The sequence below is a fragment of the Periophthalmus magnuspinnatus genome, chromosome 17 (assembly GCF_009829125.3).
Source record: "Periophthalmus magnuspinnatus isolate fPerMag1 chromosome 17, fPerMag1.2.pri, whole genome shotgun sequence".
Lineage (NCBI taxonomy): Eukaryota > Metazoa > Chordata > Actinopteri > Gobiiformes > Gobiidae > Periophthalmus > Periophthalmus magnuspinnatus.
Window position 1 is genome coordinate 30,054,819 of NC_047142.1, and position 22,528 is coordinate 30,077,346.

General features: G+C 42.7%; 1 protein-coding gene across 4 annotated transcripts in view; it reads right to left on the minus strand.

Annotated features, from left to right (window-relative positions):
- Positions 1-18,946, minus strand: part of mpz (myelin protein zero) — a 42,998-nt gene extending 24,052 nt beyond the window's left edge. For all 4 annotated transcript variants that reach the window (XM_055228477.1, XM_055228475.1, XM_033981986.2 and 1 more), the window contains exons 1-5: positions 18,804-18,946; positions 14,263-14,429; positions 11,253-11,466; positions 5,381-5,510; positions 3,536-3,575 (exon numbers count right to left, since the gene is read on the minus strand). In XM_055228477.1, the coding sequence (XP_055084452.1) occupies positions 3,536-3,575; positions 5,381-5,510; positions 11,253-11,466; positions 14,263-14,429; positions 18,804-18,849 (597 nt within the window). In that variant the 5' untranslated portion in view covers positions 18,850-18,946. The remainder of the gene's footprint in view (positions 1-3,535; positions 3,576-5,380; positions 5,511-11,252; positions 11,467-14,262; positions 14,430-18,803) is intronic.
- Positions 18,947-22,528: the final 3,582 nt, after the last annotated feature.

Sequence of the window (22,528 nt, forward strand, 5' to 3'; positions counted from 1 at the left end):
AATACACATATAACAATGTTTACATGTGTTTTAAGCTTCACAAGTTTGATAAACCCTCAAAAGGATACACTGAAATAATTCATTCAATTCACACTTGGTTGTGGTAAAATACTTCTATAGCTACACCTGCCCCGGGACAGACTGACAGAAGCGGGTCTGCATCATTGCCAATCTGAAACGTTGGCTCAAGAGGAATCAGATCTGAGTAATCTTTATAAAATACATGAAAACCTGTCATATGAACTTAAATGTAAATTCTACCAAGTCTGATCACATGACAAACACTAATATTGCACTACACTCCAACAGGACATAATATAAACTTCTCATTTCTATCAGTGTTACGTAGTCTTCTTCCTCCTCCTCCTCCTCCTCCTCCTCAAACCTCTTCAAACTCTGGATCTTGCCCTAAACCTGTGATTAGCTGCAGACTGTTGGACTTTTGAATGGCATGTTGTTTTGTTGTTTTGTAGATTTGGTGCTTGGGGGAGTGAGCGGCCATTTTGAATCTGACACATATTTGGAGATTATGAAACTGTGCTGTCAGGGTTTTCTAAGGAGAGACGGCTACTGTAAAATGGTCAAATATTTTTCATGACAAGACTTTTTATTCTTGAGGCTATTGTAGTCACTGTCAAAAGGAATGATTTTAAGCTTTAGGGATGTAAGATATAATATACAAACTAATATGCACTGGACTGGCTTATTCCATTTTCAAAAGATGAGCAGGTGAACTGGAGACTTGAAATATCCCACAGGAAATAGAGTTGACCAAAAAAATCAATACCAGGTACAAACACGTATCAAAAGTACTATCAGAACTACAGGCTGATTTGAACAAGTGTCAGTACTGAAAAAACTCTCAAATGGGCATCAACACACTAAACTGAGACCAGACCAGGACTAAACCAGCACTAAACCAGGACTAAACCAGGATCAGACCAGAACTAAACCAGGACTAAACCAGCACTAAACCAGGACTAAACCAGCACTAAACCAGCACCATACCAGGACTAAACCAGGACTAAACCAGGACTAAACCAGCACTAAACCAGGACTAAACCAGGACCAGACCAGGACTAAACCAGGACTAAACCAGGACTAAACCAGCACTAAACCAGGACCAGACCAGAACTAAACCAGGACTAAACCAGGACTAAACCAGGACCAGACCAGAACTAAACCAGGACTAAACCAGGACTAAACTAGCACTAAACCAGGACTAAACCAGCACTAAACCAGAACCAGACCAGGACTAAACCAGGACCAAACCAGCACTAAACGAGGACCAGAACAGGATTGAACCAGGACTAAACCAGGACTAAACCAGCACTAAACGAGGACCAAACCAGCACTAAACGAGGACCAGACCAGGACTAAACCAGGACTAAACCAGCACTAAACGAGGACCAGACCAGGACTAAACCAGGACTACACCAGGACTAAACCAGGACTAAACCAGGACTAAACCAGGACTAAACTAGCACTAAACGAGGACCAGACCAGGACTAAATCAGGACTAAACCAAGACTAAACCAGCACTAAACGAGGACCAGACCAGGACTAAACCAGGGCTAAACCAGGACTAAACCAGCACTAAATGAGGACCAGACCAGGACTAAACAGGTCTAAACCAGGACCAGACCAGGACTAAACCAGGACTAAACTAGGACTACACCAGGACTAAACCAGGACCAGACCAGAACTAAACCAGGACCAGACCAGGACTAAACCAGGACCAGACCAGGACTAAACCAGGACTAAACCAGCACTAAACCAGGACCAGACAGGACTAAACCAGGACTAAACCAGGACTAAACCAGCACTAAAACAGGACCAGACCAGGACTAAACCAGGACAAAATCAGGCCTAAACTAGGACTAAACCAGACTAAAACCAAGATGAGACCAAAACTAAACCAGGACGAGACCAGAATCTTGGGGTACCTCTGCCACAGATCCACTGTGAGCTTTACTATCCTGGATAAGACTACTAACACATAACATGTTTAGATCACAATGTTACCTTTTATTGTTTTGAAAATGCTATATTCGCCCAAAACAGCATATTCATTTTTGACCCTCTGAATCCTCTCTCCCCTTGCTCCCTGCACTAAGCCCCTCCCCCTTCAGAGCAATATCACAACAAAATCAGCGTGCATCCCACTAATGAAACCACTGCACATCGCATCAGGTTTGTGGAGTTGTATTATACAGTTTTGTATCATATTTTTGTATATATATGGAGGATTGTGGTGTGGGAGCTTGGAGGATGTAGGCTTGTGGGCGGAGCTTTGGACAGAATCTTACAGTTAACAGTAAGGAGGGTTTGAATAGGGTTCAGGAGAGATATTGTTCCATAATTTGGTCTTATTTTGTGTTGAAATGACATTGTGTTGTCTAAACAAGTGTGTTTTATCATCACTGACCTATCAAAGTCTGTATCAAGCCATTTACCTCAAATCTAAATTGTAGGATCATGACACTTGAGTGAATAACTATAGTTCAGTGAAAATGTAGTCAAGAGTATCAGGCAAATCATTCTTTCCTGATTTGAAGTTTTTTGTTAGACATTTTCACATTCAAAAGGTAAAATATTCTGATTTGAATGGTAGTCATGTTTAAATGGTTCAAATGGGTACAATAAACCTTTTATTTAATATTAGATTTTTTGAAAGGGCAGTTAAAGTGTGAAATGGAGAGAGAGGGTCGAGACATTCAGCAAAATTAAGCTGGACAGTAGACATATGAGCCACACCTTAAACACCAGACTACTGCTATGCACCAGACGTATTTTAATAGCAATTCACTTGGTGAGTGAAAGTGTAAGTGAAAGTTGTAATTGAATCTAAACTACACGGCTATAAGCGCTGACTGCACTTTGGAAATATTTTCTTTGGTTTCCAATGAGTGGAGCCATACCTAGGCATCACAGTTTATCACCAATTTAACTCTATAGATACTTTGAGGCCGATGTCATCAAAATTCCTTGGGGGTGTGACACTAACTGTAGGCACTGCTCCGTCTGAAGCTCTGTTGGACTTCTGTCTTTATCAATCTGACCATAAAGAACTGACTTAGCTGGAACTACAACAGGTGAGCTGATTTGTGCTCTTAAACAGGTTCCTCTCAAATAACATTACAGTCACAAGCTAGCCAGCATTAGCATTAACAGTTTTGCAATTAGTCACTCTCACCTTTTTGCTGATTTGAGCACAGGATCCTGAAAATGTGCTGTTTAATGGTGCTGTGTTTTCAGAATAGAACAGATATGAATAGAGCTCTTTTCATAGAGCAGGTATGGTGCATCCAAAACAAACATGTAAACACGAACAACCTGTGCGTAATAATTTAACATTACCATATAGCGGAGACTTCTAAAAATCCTGCATTACTACATTTAAGAAGGATTCCAAACTGCGCCCATAGTCATCTTTACATGGTTAAAATGACGTCTCTTGTTTTACATTAGAGGGTCAAGGAGAAGGAAAGAAGACAAAAAGCTAGGAGGTAGGAGACAAGGGTAGGGCACTTGCCTGTCTCTGTTGCGTCTCCTTCTTTTTCTTCCCATGTTTGCTGGAGGGAACAAAACAAAGACAATGTCAGGATGTCGCATCTATCTCCCCCTGGTGGTGAGAGGGCAGTGGTGCCCGGGAGACATCTTAAAAATATTGTCTTCTTCATCTACGGCCCTGTCTCAAACGCTCGCCTCGGGTTAAAGGCTTAAGAGTGGAGGGGTCCATTTAAAAGGGGATGTGATTTTTTAGACAACAAAATACACTTCTATATCAGCCGGGGTAGTAGAGAGAATTGAGTTTACAGAAAGAACAGAAGAACAGTAAAATGACCTAAAGGTGTACTATGCAATTTTTCTGGTAGAAGGTCCGCCATTTGCTGGTCTACATGAGTATGTTATTTCAAAATACAATATCAGCCTCTTACTGTCAAAGCACAAAATGTATGTCACACTTGGTTTAAATAAAATGTCTGAGGCACACTGATAAAAGTCCTGTATTATTACAAATGGGACCAACACATTTTGATCTATGGAGGTCTTCAGCAGGACCAGGCCCGGCTCTACAGGGGTGAAAAAGTGTGCATTAAACCCTCATTTAAAAGTGTTTGCACCTTCATTTTAGGCAGGTTAAATAATGACAATGGAAGAGTATAATGACATGATGACATTTAATGGACAGGACTGTATTTGGATCACTTCGATGCACCCTCATTTTGGTCTGGACTCGAGCCTGATCAGGACAAAACCCATGTCAAAACTACATATGGTGCTTAATAGTAACTTTCATATGGATAGGTCCACAAGACACAACACCAGTACATACAAGCAATATAATGGGCCTACCTGTTTGTGGATAATCACTGCGTAATCCGGTTTGTAATACTACTACTACCGGTTTGGTTTCAATATATTGTCCGTATGTAACGTGTCCAATCCATGTGAAAGTTACCAATTTAGACCCACGTGTAGTTTTGACATGGTTTTGTTCACCTCATCATGTGTATTTCTATATCATCATGACTCTTTGATGTGATACCTCTTAATATGAACACATGTTATCTGTGATTATCTTTTAAGCCCTACTGAAGGCCTCCATTGGCGTCCCATTGGTGTCCCATTGGCGTCCCATTGGAGTTCCATTGGCATCCTATTGGTGTCCCATTGGTGTCCCATTGGCTTCCCATTGATGTCCCATTGGCTTCCCATTGGAGTTCCATTGGTGTCCCACTGGTGTCCCTTTGTCGTCCCATTGGAGTTCCATTGGTGACCCATTGTCGTCCCATTGATGTCCCACTGGTGTCCCATTGTCGTCCAATTGGAATCCCATTTGTAATAATAAAGGATTTTTATTTTTGTAACACGTGAGCCTCAGACATTTATTTCAAGCCCGTGTGACATCCATATTTGTGCTACGACAGTGAGAGGCTGATCTGGCGTTCTCATGATATTCGCTTGTCCTAGAGAAGCACCTGATTTCACCTGTCCATGTTATTGCTTTGCCTGGAATGTTCCACACTAAAACATTAAAAGTATCCATCCCTATTATGGACTAACACGTGACGTCACCAGGTCAACGTCCATTTCTTGAGCAATAAAAACACCTGTAACTGAATAATGCTATACTATGGAACATTCCAGGCAAAGCAATAACGTCTCCATGGAAACGGATCCCACCAAAAAAGTGACATAGTGCATCTTATTTCCCATGTTAATAAACCAAAGTGAAATAATATTTTTACATATTATAAGCATTAAAAAGGAGCATCATTTGGCCTGCCCTTTGGCCACGCAGGTCTCGGTGCCGGGGATGGGCTCAGGTTGGAGTTCGATTCCCTGGCACAGAACCCATGAGCAAGGCACTGACCTGACGTTGAGGCTGAAGACGCGGCGAGCCACCAGGAACCTCATGAGGTAATAAATGACCACGATGAGGATCAGCAGCCCCAGAACTGTGCCAATAATGGAACCGGTGATCACTCCAGCCTGGATAGGAACTGTGGAGAGGAGAGAGGGGAGAGAGGTTAGAATCCTGAACCTCATTCACACACAGGTCCCACTCAGCACTGACCCCGATTCACACATGCACCAGTCCCAACACATTGTCTCTGTTCACACCATAGACTGTATATATAAATGGACATAGCTAACCTGCCACCAGCCACCACTGACTCTGGCTCCAATTTACTTTCTATTCAAAAACTGTCGCTTCTCTCTCTTTAACTGCTGCTGTCAGGTTCCTCATTTTGGTCTTAAAATGTTCATATCAACCCACTCTGCGCATTCCGGGTATTTTTATTTCGGTATTGTGTCAGTCACTCAAGATATGAACATTAATAACAGAAAAATCAGGCACCTTCTTTCCCAAAGATTGTTCCCACTAGCATTAGCAACAGGATTGATTGACAGGATAGCTAAGCGCCTGCTCCCTGCTAAATCAGCAGTGTGCGTGGGAAGGGGTATTACCTTCAACAGCCTTGCTCCAGATTGGCTCTTTGGTTGCTATGATCCTCGCGGTCAGAATTCCTAATACTCGGCCCCTATAACTGCTCTAGCCAAGCTTCATTTGACTGGAGCCAAATAGTATGGGTGACGTCACACTCAGTCCACTTCTGTTATACAGTCTGTGGACTATCTACACGAAACAAAAACTGACACGAAGTTATTCTCACCAAAAATAAACCAATGTGAAATTAATTTGCATCATTGCTTCATAAAGTTGTGCTACTCTTGTAATGCTCTTTACAGCCTTATCAAAGCCTCTCAAAGTGCTACACTGTAGTCATTCATTCTATATTTGGTGGTAGTAGCCACAGCTGCCTTGGGGCAGACTGACAGAACAGAGGTTGTCAATCTGTTCTATTGGCCCCTCTGACCCGCACCACAGACACCACACACATCCAAGGCAATGCCAGTGAAGGACACAATAACAGAACTCCAAGCACGCTACGATCCTGTGACCTTCAAGTTGGGGGACCACTGCTCTACCACTGAGTCACTGTAGACCTCTGTAGACACGGTAGGCCCCTGTAGGCCCCTGCGCCATTGTAGAATGTGAATAGAAAGTACACTGCAGTATAGCTGCAGTAACTTCCTCCACACAAACACATACATGTGCAGGTGAAGTGGCCGCCCAGACACAAATTTTTAAACTTTTTTGTGAAAAAGGTTGATGATATCAGGGCAAGTGTGAAACCATCTCTGGGTAGTACCCCCTGTGTTGGTTCTCCGTTGTGCTCTTGGGCTTCATTTATGCCTGTGAATTTGGAGGATGTTAGTGCTTTATTAAAAAAGATGAAACCCTTTTCTTGCCCACTTGATGTTGTGCCCACCTCACTGTTTTTAAAGGTGTTTGATGTGATCGGTCCACATATTGTCAGATTGAGAAATATTTCTCTGTCAACTGGGTCAGTATCAAGGTCTCTTAAACAGGCAGCTTTAAGTCCTATTCTGAAGAAGCCAAATTTGGATCCATCGGAGCCAGGCAATTACAGGCCAATATCAAAATTGCCTTTTCTAGCTAAGATTGTGGAGAAAGTAGTTGCAGGGCAGCTGACCACTTTTCTGAATAGTCAATGTATTCTTGATAAGTTTCAGTCTGGGTTCCGCAGGATGCATTCCACTGAGACTGCCCTGCTAAAGGTCTCTAATGATATATTGATGGCTGCAGACTCTGGTCAGTACAGTGTATTGGTTTTATTAGATCTGTCCTCAGCTTTTGACACAGTTGACCACAAAATACTGTTATGTCGACTGCAAAATGAGATGGGAATTTATGGGACTGTGCTTTCATGGTTTTCTTCTTACCTGACCAACAGAACTTTTGCCATGTTTGTGAATAATATAATGTCTGAAGTCACTCCCCTGTTACACGGTGTCCCACAGGGCTCAGTCTTAGGCCCAATTCTGTTCCTTTTGTACATCAGCCCTCTCGGTAAAATTATAAGCACCTTCAAAAATGTGTCTTACCATTTGTATGCTGATGACATCCAATTGTACTGCTCCTTCAATGATTCAGAGTTACATAAGTTAGCTGAGCTATTAAATTGTGTCTCATCTATTAAGGACTGGCTTGCTCACAACTGTCTTCAATTAAATTATAGGAAAACTGAAACTGTGATCGTTGCTCCTGAAAAGAAAGTTCCTTTAATCAAACAACACCTGGGTTCTCTGGGCTCCTCTTCCCAGCCTAGCCTCAGAAACCTTGGTGTTCTATTTGACCAGTCAATGTCCCTGGACAGCCATTCTAGACAGTTGGTTAAAAACTGCTTCTTCCATCTGAGATCTATCTCCAAACTGAGGGCAATGTTATCTAAATCTGATCTGGAATTGATTATTCATGCTTTTATTTCTTCTCGTTTAGATTATTGTAATTCTCTTTTTACTTGTTTTAACAAATCTGCAGTCACTCGTTTCCAGTTGGTCCAGAACGCTGCAGCAAGGCTTTTAACAGGAACCAACACACATCACTCCGGTTTTATCCTCTTTACACTGGTTACCTGTCAAATTTAGAATTGATTTTAAAATTTTAGTCTTGACTTTTAGAGCTTTTAATGGACAGGCCCCTGAATATATCTCGGAAATGCTGGTTCCTTACACCTCTGGCCGCTCCCTCCGGTCTTCGGGCCAAAACCTTTTGAAGGTCCCTAAGACCCGGTTTAAAACTCGAGGAGACCTGTCCTTTCAAGCAGTAGCCCCTAAACTGTGGAATGCCCTGCCCTTGTCTCTTGTCGTGTCTCTTGTCTCTTGTCGTGTGGCTGACTCTGTTGACTCCTTTAAAAAGCAGCTGAAGACACTGTTATTCAGACAAGCTTTTAGTTAATTTACTACTCTTTGTCTTATTTTATCTGTTGAACATTTATTGTTGTTGTTTTATCTATTTTTATCTATTTTTATTTGCACTCTTTCACAATCTGTGAAAGGTGCTATATAAATAAAGTTTACTTACTTACTTACACTGGAATAACATGTAAAAACTACACAGAAACGCCTCGCACAATCTGGGAATCAAATCTGTAACCTTCCTGCTGGGGCAACAACCAGTCAAGTATATTTCAGAGCTCTGAAGCTTGTCACAAAATAAATTATCAGAGGACAGAAAGAGGATGATGAAGATGAGGGTGAAGAGGAGGAAGAGCTCTAGGCAAAATTCTGACATGAAAGAAACACAGACAGAGGTGAGAGAGAGGTGAGAGACAGGAAACAGGAACGGGAGAGGAGAGAGGAAGGATGGGAGAGAAGCGAGAAAGGAGAGAGATGGAAAGAGGACAGGATAAAGGTATAGGAGGAGAGGAGCGAATAGGGGGGGCAGAGGTGAGAGAAGGAGGGAGGGGGAGAGACAAGGGCAAAATATATTATAAAGGAGGATAGGGGGTGGGGGCAGGTACAGGAGGGGGAGGGAGGAAGAGAGAGGGAGGAGAGAGGTGAGGGAAAGGATACAGATCTTAGACTGTATGTATAAATGGACATAGCTAACGTGCTAGCCACCAGGTTACAAATAGGAAGTGAGCATGAGCGTGATTCGGCTCCATCGACTCCAAATCAGTTCGTATTGAAAAACTGCCCTCGCGCTGTAACTGCTGCTGTCAGATTTGCCATTTTGATCTATTTGTATTAAACCAATTTCACTATTTTGTCAAACCAAGATCAACATTAATAACAGACTAATAAGGTGTCTTCCGCTAGGGTTAGCAACAGGTTTCATTGACAGTGTTTCTACTTGGGTGTTACTTTGAACACTCTTTCTTTATACACACTATGATACAGACAGAGGAGGAGGAGAGATAGATGGAGAGAAAGAGAAGAGCTGTGTACAGATCTGAATGAAGTCTCTTTTTGACCTTAGGTTTACTTGACTCTCAAATTCTATAAGGGTATTTTCCTGTCTCAATAATATATTTGTATGTACAGTATACATATTGAATGGACCTTCTTCCCATAATGGTATAAAATAATTCTGTGCAAATAAAACTAAAATGATACTAAGATTAAAAGGCATAATATTCACACTTCAAAGGCTGTTGGCCAGAGTCGAGGGTAAGATTTGGTTCTGTCTGAAAACTGTCCACAACTGTAAAATAAAATCAATATCTGAGGAAAGTCTAATTTACCAAAGCAAGAGCACATCATTTAGATCATCCTCTGCTCCTCTGACCCTCTCCTCTGCTCCATCTGACCCTCTCGTCTGCATCCTCTGACCCTCTCCTCTGCTCCTCTGACCCTCTCCTCTGCTCTATCTGACCCTCTCCTCTGCTCCTCTGACCCTCTCCTCTGCATCCTCTGACCCTCTCCTCTGCATCCTCTTCTCCTCTGACCCTCTCCTCTGTACCTCTGACCCTCGACTCTGCATCCTCTGCTCCATCTGACCCTCTCCTCTGCATCCTCTGACCCTCTCCTCTGCATGTTCTGCTCCATTTGACCCTTTCGTCTGCATCCTCTGCCCCTCTCCTCTGCATCCTCTTCTCCTCTGACCCTCTCCTCTGTACCTCTGACCCTCGACTCTGCATCCTCTGCTCCATCTGACCCTCTCCTCTGCATCCTCTGACCCTCTCCTCTGCATCTTCTGCTCCATTTGACCCTCTCATCTGCATCCTCTGACCCTCTCCTCTGCATCTTCTGCTCCATTTGACCCTCTCGTCTGCATCCTCTGACCCTCTCCTCTGCATCTTCTGCTCCATTTGACCCTCTCGTCTGCATCCTCTGACCCTCTCCTCTGCATCTTCTGCTCCATTTGACCCTCTCATCTGCATCCTCTGACCCTCTCCTCTGCATCTTCTGACCCTCTCCTCTGCATCCTCTGAACCTCTCCCCTGCATCCTCTGACCCTCTCCCCTGCATCCTCTGACCCTCTCCTCTGCATCTTCTGCTCCATTTGACCCTCTCGTCTGCATCCTCTGACCCTCTCCTCTGCTCCTCTGACCCTCTCCTCTGCATCTTCTGCTCCATTTGAACCTCTCGTCTGCACCTCTGACCCTCTCCTCTGCATCTTCTGCTCCATTTGACCCTATCCTCTGCACCTCTGCTTCCTTTGCACCTCTGACACCCTCCTCCGCATCCTCTGACCCTCTCCTCTACATTTTCTGCTCCATTTGACCCTCTCCTCTGCACCTCTGACCCTCTCCTCTGCATCCTCTGACCCTCTCCTCGGCATCCTCTGACGAAATCCGCCTTTGTTGTTAAATTAGCATGTTAGGAGACCAGCCTCTTTCTGTATCCAGGACATGATTCCCTCTGTATTTCTGAGGCTATGGCCGTTCTGTGGGGAGATAAAGGGCAAATGAAAGTCAAAGTTTACAGTGAGCGGAGGAAGGAGGAGCGATAAGATACAAGGGATAAAAGCTCGGCAAAAGAACGGAGGAGGAGGCACAGATCCTAATCTCAAACACATGAAATTATAATTGATTTTATTTCACTGCACAGCGGCTGCACTGCCTGGGGTCAGCACTAGGGGGCAGAAAGGAGGGAGAGGGTATATTTGACACAGTTTGATGAGCAAATTGAGATGAATAACTTGAACAAAAATCTGGAACAGCTGGTGTTTTACTAAAAAGACACCAAGCTGGGATCCACAAAAGTAAATCTATCCATAGGTTTTAAGAGATGAAAGATTAAAACCTTTGTCACAGTTAAATAAGAACATAAAAGGAACATTTAAATACCTTTCAGAGCAGAGTTAGAGATGCCAAAACCCACATATGCGCTTCGCTCTAGCTGACTCGCCTTTTGTTTTGGACCCTCACCTTTCTCAAAGACGAGCAGCCGGACACTGGAGGGCCGCCCGCTGATGTCAGGAGGGTTCTTGGCGTCGCAGGTGAAGGTTCCGTTATCTCCGAAGTCCACGTTCTTCAACAGAATGGACCCGTCCCGTCGCGCTGGGTTACCAACAAACTCCAGTCTGTCTCTGAACGGGCCCTTGTTGTCCAGGTAGGGCATTCCACCGGTGTAATGAAAGATCTAGACCCAAGAATATTTTGGTTATGGTTCAAATAATTATGATCAAAACCTAGCATCTGTTTCATACTTTCCAAGCTAACAACTGCTAATATGCTAACGTGCACTTCCTGATTCTCGGATAATAAACGCTCTGTAATTACGCCGTGCTCAATTAATATATTGTACAGAATCTGAATGTGAAAAAGTGACTTCTTCTGGCTAAGTTTGTTCACTGGAAAAAAAAGTCCTATAATTTTGAACTGAGAATAAATTTGACAAAATGCTGGACAATTAAAACTTGAACAATGTGTCTTAATAAACGACGGACCTCAGCTGTGATAAAAAAAAAAAAAACATTCTTCTCCTTTAAAGGACAATAGATTTTTAATGATATTCTGATTGGGTTTTGGAGGAGCCTAAATGTGCACTTCACAAATGGACTGAGTGGTAATTAATGAATATGTGGGTTACATGGACTAAACCAGGACTAAACTAGGTCTAACCTAAGAAAGCAGGACTAAACTAGGACTAAACCAGGTTTAAACTAAAAAAGCAGGACTAAATAAAGACTAAATCAGGTCTAAACAAAGAAATCAAGACTAAACTAGGAGTAAATCAGGTCTAAACTAAGAAAGCAGGAATAAACTAGGACTAAACCAGGTCTTAACTAAGAAAATAGAGCTAACCGAGGACTAAACTTGGTCCAAACGAAGAAAACAGAACTAAACGAGGACAAAACCAGGTCTAAACTACGTCTAGACTAAGAAAGTAGAGCTAAACGAGGACTAAACCGGGTCCAAACAAAGAAAGTAGAACTAAATCAGGAACAACTTATGTCAAAATAAGAAATCACTAATAAACCAGAACTAAACCAGGATAAAACTAGGAAACCAGGACTTATCCAGGACTAAACCAGGTCAAAACTTGGAAATCAGAACTAAACCAGGACTAAACCATATCAATACTAAGAAATTAAGACTAAACTAGGACTAATCCAGGTCAAAACTTGGCCTAAACTAGGACTAAACCAGGTCAAAACTAGGCCTAAACCAAGACTAAATTAGGACTAAACCAGGTCTAAACCAGGTCTAAACCAGGTCAAAACTAGGAAATCAGGACTAAACTTGGACTAAACAAGGACTAAACCAAGAATAAACCAGGTCTAAACCAGGTTTAAACAATGAAAGCAGAACTAAACCAGGTCTAAACTAGAGGGTCAAGACTAAACCAGGACCAAATCAGTACTAAATCAGGTCTAAACCAGGACTAAGAAGAACCAGGACAACTCTAAAACTGATTTGAGCCTAAACCAGGACTCATTTCTGTTTAAATTTGTATCTGTGGGTTTCAGAGTGATGAAATGTAGCAAGTGACAAATGAAAACAAAATAGTATGGGCACATTTACTCAGAGTTAAATGCACTGGAGACGCTAAAAGTGAGACAAGAGCGGACACAGTTGAGATTTTGTACTTTCATTTGTATAGTACCAAACTATTTCACAGTTTATATTTCTAACTTCTTTGATCTCATCCTTTCTGATCGTAGATTCTTCTCCTGATATAATCTTATTGCTCTGAAATCTTAATGTTGAACAGTGTTTGACAAATACGCCATGAAAACCCCTGTCCCGAGATGAGCAGATGGGTGACACAGCCAGGGCCCAAATGAAAGCAGAGGATTAGGCCTGGCCTGGACTCTGGGAGGGCATCCGGAGTAACAGATAAAGACATGAGACAGATGTGGCGCTGATAGGGCGACTGAAGCACAGCACAGTTTAGGAGATATGGCCTGTTTAAAGAAACACTGTGGTTTTTATATTTAGCCGCCGATCACAATCTCTGTTTCATAGAAAGAGGAGAGCGGATTTTGAAGGCCGGGTTATCGCTTGGCCAAAATCGAGTCGATAGTCCACGTGGGCATGTTACACCTCCTTATAAAGCACAGACGCTCGAGATTAAAGACATTTAATCCGATTTACTAACGGATAAATGTGCTGCTGTTTCAATATTTACCCGTGGAGTAGTTTTTGTGTCTGTGATGCTGTGAAAAGTGCTTATAAACTCATCAGGGTGAATCATTAGGATGTTCAGAATGCAGAATGGAAGTGAGAAGTAACTTTGGACCACTGCAAACTGAGTGTCTTGCTCAGGGACACAACAACTTATCTCATGGTTAAAGGACTATTTTCTCTGTTATAATGTTTCCTCGTCACAAACAGACCTGGAGTTGTGTTTTGTTTCATTTTTCACACAAATCCTGCGTATATAGGCTCTTCTCTAAACAGAAAACACGCTGTTCCACCTTGTGATGTCATCATGTGGTAATAAAGAAAGTGCTCATCTGTGTTTTTAAACTCCATACACCTTCACTAGATTCATTCGGATGATTTCAGTCCTGGAGTTTCCAATATCAACTGATCTAAAAGTAAAAGGAGCTGTTAACTTGAAAACTACCACTTGATGACATCCCAAGGTGGAACAGAGCATTTTGAGCTTTGGAGATGTAGACAGATGAATAATAAAGTGTTACTCAAACATGTGTGAATGAAACAAAACACAACTCCAGGTGTGTTTTTGATGAGGGAACAGCATTAGAACATGGTGATCTCAATATGTTTTGTGTTAGCAGTTAATATAAAAGTACAATACTTCCTCTTTAATATAATCATGGTAACTAAGCTTTAATGAAAAGTGCCGTCTAATGATCTGCACTTTAACTCTTTCATTTTGCGAGGTCTTGTTCTATGTGCGATCTCGAGCAGTGGGTGAAGTGTCTTGCCCGAGGACACAGCGCCAGTGTTGATCGTGTGCCGTTACCGAGACGGTGTCCCTGGAGCCGTCCGCCCTGTAGGTCCATGAGAAGGTCACGTCTTCAGAGGTCCAACGCCACGAGAAGAAGGAGCAGGAGAGCCGAACGTCTGAGCCCACCAAAGCATGTCTCTCCCAGCCCGTGTAGATGACTATGGCCCCTGTCTGCTCCGGGACTGAGGGAGGGAGGAGAGGAGGAGGGAGGAGGAGGGAGGGACAGAGGGACAGAGGGAGGGAGGGGAGAGGAGGAAGGAAGAGGAGGAGGGAGAGAGGGACGGAGGAAGGAGAGAGGAAGAGGGCAGGAAGGAGGGCAGTGGGAGGAGAGAGATGAAGAGGGAGAGAGAGAAAGAGAGGAGGGAGAGAGAGAGGAAGGAGGAGGGAGAGAGTAAGAGGGAGAGATGAAGAGGGAGAGAGAGACAGAGAGGAGGAGGGAGAGAGGGAGGGGAAGAGGAGGAAGGAGAGAGGGAGGAGAAAGGAGAGACAGAGAGGGAGAGAGCAAGTGAGGAGGAGGGAGACGGGAAGAGAAGGAGGGAGAGAGGGAACAGGAGGGAGAGACGAAGAGGGAGAGATGAACAGGAGGGAGAGATGAAGAAGCAGGGAGGAGAAGAGAAGGACAGAGAGAGAAAGGGGGGAGGAGGGAGAGAGGAAGAGGAAGGGAGAGAGGAAGAGGGAGGGCAAGGGGAAGAGAAGGAGGGTGAGAGGGAAAAGGAGGGAGAGACGAAGAGGAAAAGAGAGAGGAGAGAGAGAGAGAGGAGAGGGAAAGAGAGAGAGGGAGGAGAGGGAGAAAAGAGAGCGAGGAAGAGAAGGAGGCAGGAAGGCATGGAGGGAGGAGAGGGAGAGAAGGAGGAGGGAGAGAGAGGAAGGGAGTGTGAAAAAACAGCAGAGCGAGAGAGAGAGAGAAAAAAGATAGGGAGAGGAACGGATGGATGGAGGGAGGGAGAGAGAAAGGAGGACGTGCAGTGGGGTAAACACAGAGAAAAATGTATGAGTTTAAACAGCAAAAACACACAGAGCACTGACCCCTGACCCCTGATCACATGTTCACGAACAACAAAACACGTCCCATTGGATTTACCTGGGACCAAAGACCAAACACTCACAGCAGTTATGTAACCACACTACAAACACACAGCACAGTGTATTTGTGCTTTTAGGCAAGACATGCACACTCCACTCAGAGATCAGGAGTCAAACCCACAACCGCCTGGTGAGAGGGAGGGAACAGGATATCCAGTCTGCCACAGTGACACAGAGAGAACATGCACACTTCCCTTCATAAGATCCATACTAAACTTTGCAAAATGAGCAATTTGTTTATCAGTGAATTTTCAGAAATCGAGGGTCTGTTTGCAGTGAAATAAGACGATTCAATTCTGTTTTTTTGAATCAACAATTATCAATTCAGAATTAATTTCAGCCCCAAAAATCTTAACAGTACAACAGACCCATTGTGTCCTGAATGGACCATTGTTTCACTGAGCATCTCAAATCTTCATGAGACATTCAGTTGTTGTGCTCTTTAATGACACTATTGTATTTGTGGTGTCTACACTTAAAGGTGTGGGACTTTTCTGGTCGGTGGCATCGCTCTCGTGTGTCTCTATTGTCTCCATGGAAATGTTATTGCTTTGCCTTAAATGTTCCACAGTATAGCATTTAAAGGGTTCATATTACACTACTCTCTGATCTATGTTCTAATGTTTCCTCATCACAAACACACCTGGAGTTGTTTGATGTTTAACACACAAACCCTGCGTATTTAGGCTGAGTTCTTCACTCAAACAGAAAACACTCTGTTTCACCTTGTGATGTCATTACAGGAAGTGGAAGTGCTAACATACATGACCATTCACACAGACAGTGGCTCCCTCTTTTCTGCATGACTCAAGGAAAAACATCATATACAGGAAGTGCTCCACTGTGTTTTTAAACTCCATACACTAAAATAATGTGTATAATTTTAGTCATGGAATTGCAAATCTCTACTGAACAAAATGTAAAATGTAGCTGTTAACTAGAAAACTATCGCGTCCTGACATATATATGAATGGACATAGCTAACACACTAGCCACATTCCAAATAGGAAGTGAGCGTGGGCTCGCTTCCGGCTCCAATTCACTTTCTATTGAAAAACATTAGCATTAGCAACAGGTTTGCTTGACAGCATAGTAATAAAATACCCCCTCTTTAAGTCATTGGCAAATTTTCTTGTTTGAAGCGTAATTTTCTCAGGACCAGTCAGAAATGTTACAAAATCTAACCTCGTCAAAACCTCTCAAATTTATTTCAGGTCATTTTAACCAAAACTGGTAACAATTTTGTGCAGTGTTCTAGACTACTTTAAAACACCTCCACCCTAATCTGAAAACATGAGCCCATCTCACACCCATAGAAGAAAATACTGATTTATGACTAAACTTATAATAATAGCAATAATATTGTTTTTGGTCTCCATGTTTCAACTCACAAAGCAAAAAAGTACCAAAACTGTGAATAAGCCACTATTGATGCTTTATAGTGACACCACACTGGTGGTGTTCTACATGGATGTCTATGGCAGAATTCATCAGTTACCACGGTGAAAACAATACAAAGATTAGAAAACACAGCCAAAACATTTTAAGATTGTCTGAAAACTCAAAAAAATACAAAATGGATTTAAAGAGCACATCTTCAGGAGTTTTCAAACGAGTATCTTGTGACTATAATGTCATTTAACAGCACAGATCAGCCCACCTGTGTCAGTCAGTTCTTTATGTCAGATTGTGTTAAAACACAGATCAGATTCAAGTCTAACAGAGCTTAAGACTGAGCAGTGCCTACAGTTAGCATCACACTCTCAGAGAATGTCAATGATGTCAGCTGCAAAGTATCGATATAATGTCAAACAGCTGTCAAGAGAATATTCTGACCAGTGAAGAAAGACAAATCATATCCCACTTAAAGGTGCAAAGTGGAACTTTTTGGTCGGGGGACACCTATGTTCTCATGGTGACTGTTATTCTGTTGTTCCACACTATGGTATTAAATTTATTTATCTCCATCGAAAACGACTATAATTGAATAATTGAATAATAAGATAAGATTAATACTATACTGCGGAACATTCCAGACAAAGAAATAGCATCTTTATGGAGACAGGTGGGGTGCATACATACTGTTACAAGTGCATCATAAAAGAGGAAATATGAAAAAAAACACAAGAGAAAACAGTTTAAAGGGCCCATATTACACTGTTTTGTGATCTCTGTTCTAATGTAGTTTCCTCATCACAAACAGACCTGGAGTTGTGTTTTGTTTCATTCACACATGTTTAACACACAAACACTGCATATTTAGGCTGAGTTCTCTCAAACAGAAAACACTCTGTTCCATCTTGTGATGTCATCATGTGGTAATACAGGAAGTGCTCCACTGTGTTTTTAAACTCCACACACCTTCACTAGAATCATTTGGATCAGTTCAGCCCTGGAATTGCCGATCGCTACTGAACTAACGATAAAAGGAGCTGCTACCTTAAAAACTACCACTTCATGACATCACAAGGTGGAACAGAGCATTTTGAGCTTTGAGGACATAGACAGACTAATAATAAAGAGCTACCCAACATGTGTGAAGGAAACAAAACACAACTCCAGGTCTGTTTTTGTGGCGGTAACAGCATTAGAAGAGTCAATTCCGTATAATATAGGACCTTTAAAGGACGGCAAAAATGTCAGTCTTAAATAAGTTCAAATGTATTAAATATAATGCTAGTATTTGTTTTTGGTCTTCAAATAATAGCCACATTTTAAATTAAATAAAAAAGTATTCTGATGTGAAATAAGGAGCAAAAAAAATAAAAAATCAAGAAGGTGAATTTTATAGTTTAGTTCAAGACAAGTCCAAAGTCCAGAAGAGTTTTCCCAGGGTGCACGTGACTTAAAGACATTTGACACATTCATACACTTTCTATCCTGAAATGGTTTGGTGAATAGAACCTGTTCGAGGCAGTTTGTGAAGAAAAGTACAAAAGAAAAAGTTTGAAAGGACAGCGACTCTCTCTATATTATCACCTGTGGCACAACTAAGACATTTTTCTGACACTTTCAACACTGATTCAACAAAAGAAGTCCTAATTCACTCACAATCAAAATTATTTTACTGTAATTTAGACACGTTTTGGCCCTCGTTAATGCTATGGTTGCTAGGTAACTAAAATAACACCCTTCATCAAAATGACAAAACTAGAAAAGATGAGGCCAGATATTTTTTTTTTGTAAAATCTTAAATCTAATGAAGTAATGTGTGTTTGTAGAGATGAGTAGGCTCCCAGGTCAAATACAGCTTAAGAAAAAAACGACAAAAAAGGAACGAAACTGGAAATTAACATATAAATAAAGATCTTTTTGAATTCTAGCAGTTTGGCATATGTATAATGAGTTTCCAGCATTTGGGTAACTCTACTCTAGTCAACACAGCCCAGTACTTTGGCCCGAGTACTATTTCTGTCACTGTTTGTACTTGAGTTTGTACTTTAGATCTAACTGTAGATGGAGCAGAGTTTTACCTGTTCCCAGGATTAGCACTGAAGCTAGCACGGCGATGGTCAGCATGGTGGAGGTCTTCTGTCAACTGCCCAAACTGACCACAAGTTCAGGGATCTGCAGAGTGCACTGGAGACAAGGGGCGGAGTGCAGAGAGAGAGGGAGAGACGGAGGGATGGGGAGGAGAGAGGAGGGTTAGAGAGAGAGAGAGGGAGCTGCAGAGTGGACTGGAGACAAGGGGCGGAGTGCAGAGAGAGAGGGAGAGACAGAGGGATGGGGAGGAGAGAGGAGGGTTAGAGAGAGAGGGAGGGAGAGACGGATGGAGAGAGTAAAGTTAGAAAGAGAGGGATATGCAGAGTGGACTGGAGACAAGAGGCGGAGTAAAGAAAGAGGAAGAGACGGAGAGATACGGAGGAGAGAGGAGGTTTAGAGAGAGGGAAAGAGGAGAGAGAGGCATTTGAAGACAATGGGCGGTGTACCGAGAGAAAGAGGGAGAGATGGAGAGAAGAGTGAGGAGTTAGAGAGAGAAAGATGGTGAGAAAGAGACAGAGAGATAGGGAGCACATAGGGCGGTTAGAGAGAGAGGGAGAGAGGAAAGAGGAGTTGGAGGGAAAGAGGGACAGGAAGATGGGGGGAGAGAGAAGAGAGAGAAAGAGAAAAGGGGGAGTGGGTGGAGAGAAAGAGCAGAGACAGGGGAAGGAAGAGGAGAGAAAAGGGGAGGAGCAAAGGGATAAGAGAGAAGAGAGAGTGGTTAGAAATGGGGAGGTGAGAGAGAGGAGAAGTAGAGGGAGAGGGAGGAGAGCAAGAGGTGAGAGGAGAGGAATGAGGCAGAGGAAACAGAGGGAGGAGAGAGTAGAAAGAAACCGGGAAGGGGAGAGAGAAGTGGAGTAGAGATGATGAGAGAAGGGGGGTAAGCGAGACAGAGAGAGAGGGAGGAGTGAAAGTGAGATAAGAGAAAGAGGAGAGGCACGTGGGGTAGAGATGAGATTAAAAAAAGGAAAGGAAGAGGGGTAAGAGGTAGAGAGAGAGAAGAGAGAGATGTCTGCAGTGTCAGACAGAGAGAGCTCTGTGCTGAGAGACACACCCTTGGACTGTCCTGACCCGGCCTCAGCTCAGAGAGTCACTGCAGGAGAGAAAAGGAGATCATTATTTCAACATTTATACATTTCATCTGCTCATACAAGAATGGGTCACTGGCAGGAGTGTGCACAAGGACCTCCCACTCCCCAGACACTTCCTCCAACTCCCAAGAAAAATACTCCCTCCAGTATGTCCCTAGATAGTTAAAGCAGCTCTCAGGGTCAAAATGAGACCGCTGTGTGCTGTCTGCCAATAATCATAAAGCGTTTTTATCATCCACGAAGCAGGAAGTAAGAGTGGTAACAATGGTAACAGCAAAATGCCATAAAAATCAGGTACAACACCTTTAAAGACTCTGTATCGCTTTTCTTTCCCCAAGTATTAGTCGTGCCCCAGTACAGATAATTTGTTTATGCAGCTCTTGAGGTCAAAATACTGTGTTCTGTCTGCGTCAAACTGTAAAACGTTTTATTGTCTGATAACCAGGAAGTACATTTTAGCATGCTGGTTCTTGCTAGACCATGGTTTACCGTGTTGCCCAAACACTGTGCTGATCTAGGGAAGTTTTAAACTCATCATGTTGATTAATTAGGATGCTCTAAATGCATAACCTAAGTGAGGAATAATTTTGGACCACTGCAAACCATTTAAAAGGTTTTTCATGTTTTTAAGACTACAAAATCAGGTACAGCGCCTTTAATCCTCCAGCTGGGTACTCCTAAGGGTCCCTCATCCTGGCAGGTTTAACCCAATGAGACTGAAGGATGGGTCAAATGTAGAACAATTACAAAAAGTACAATATTCCATAGTGTTTTTTTAGATGTCTCTTTTTTCCCTGATCACAGTCACATGTGAATTAAAGAAGCTTTCGTACTATAACTCCATACTAAGTGTTGATTAGCCTTGTTCTCGGGTCACATCACACTTCAGGTGTAATTTTACTTTGAACTGCAGTGTAATGTTGTAAAATGGTTCATTAATTTCCCTTAAGGTTGGAGGCGTTTGACTGAAAGTAGAACCTCCAAGCAGCAGATGACTCTCTCACAAGTACAGGAACAACACACAGGTCACATCCTTTTGGACTCTAAAGTCTAAATGGATGTGGGCCTGTGTCTAAAGTCCAAAAGGCCCACATCCTTTTGGACTTTAGAGTATTTGTGTTAACATTCTAGTTGCTGCTAGCTTTAACGAGACAGCAAAACTCCGCTCTGGTCTCTGAAAGTTGTGAAAAGCACTTATAAACTCATCGCAGTGAATAAGCGAGGAATAACTGCACCACAGCAAACTGTTTGAATGGACTAGTTCTGTTTTTCATGTTTTTAAGGCAGTAAAAATCAAGTACAGGGCCTTTAAAGAGGCTGTACTCACTTTAAAAAAAAAACATAAACATGAATAAACAGTAGTTCATTGCTGCAATTGCTCCCGTAGACCCATGTGAGCCGTAGACCCGCGTGAGCTGTAGACCCGCGTGAGCCGTAGACCCGCGTGAGCCGTAGACCTGTGTGAGCTCTTGCTAACACGGCTCGTACAGAACACTATGCTCTTTCTTCCATCTCTCTTTGTTCATTTGCTTTAAGTGCATGAGTCTGAAGCTCTCCTCTTTGTCACTTAAAGACACACAGAATTGTCCTCGTGAGCTAATCAGAGCTTGTGCTTCTTGTGCTCACGTTTACACCACATTCAGTTAAAGAGGAGAGTGAGACACCAGCACCTTCTCTCACATCAGGGGCATCAGACACTAGACGCTAACAAAGCACTGGGCTTTAAACATCGCTCATGTTTTTAGGACCAGGATTTGGAAGTGAGAAAAAATATTATGATCTGAAAATAGACAACAAGGTTCAACCCTGCTGGAAATAATTATCACATTCCATGGGTGTGTGACGCTAACTGTAGGCACTGCTCTGTCTGAAACTCTTTGAAAAATAAGGCTCAGGTTAAAGTTCAACACAATCTCACCATAAAGACCTACCTGGCTGAGCTGGAACTACAACAGGTGAGCTGATTTGTGCTGTTAAACAGGTCACAAATAACATCACAGTCACAAGCTAGCTAGCATTAGCCAACAGTTTTTCAGTTGCTCTCACATTTTAGTTGAAAATCAAACTCCTAAACAGGACCATGAACGCTCGGATTGATCACAGGCTCCTGATAATGTGCTGTTTCAATCCAGTTTGTTGTTTTTTCAAGATCTTAACACGTGTTTGCTAATGTGTGCATTGTGTCACCATGGATACTGCTGAACATACCACCATAGACATGCAAACAGAACACCCCCAGCGTGATGTCACTGCAAGGTATTCATTAAAATTCACTGTATGTACAATCTGGAAATGTGGTCATTATATTTCTTGAGTCAAAAGAACTTAGACCATGAACTAAGTGACTGTGAGGGTGGTCCTGCTCAAGGGCACAACAACAGTCTGTGCTGGGATGCCCTCTGCCCTTTTATCAGGCCATTAGCTCAAACAAGGGCCTCTCTCTCCTCCCTCTCTCTTCTTCAACATCCCATCCAAAGACAATAGGTCAGTGGAGTGTCTGAATGCATCTTTCTCTCCCTCTCTCCCCCCTCTCCTCTCTCCTCCTTTGCTCTTCGTTTGCACACGGCCCAAACAAAGCGCACATTGACAGCAGGACCCGCCCACTTCTGGTTTTTTTTCTCCAGTAA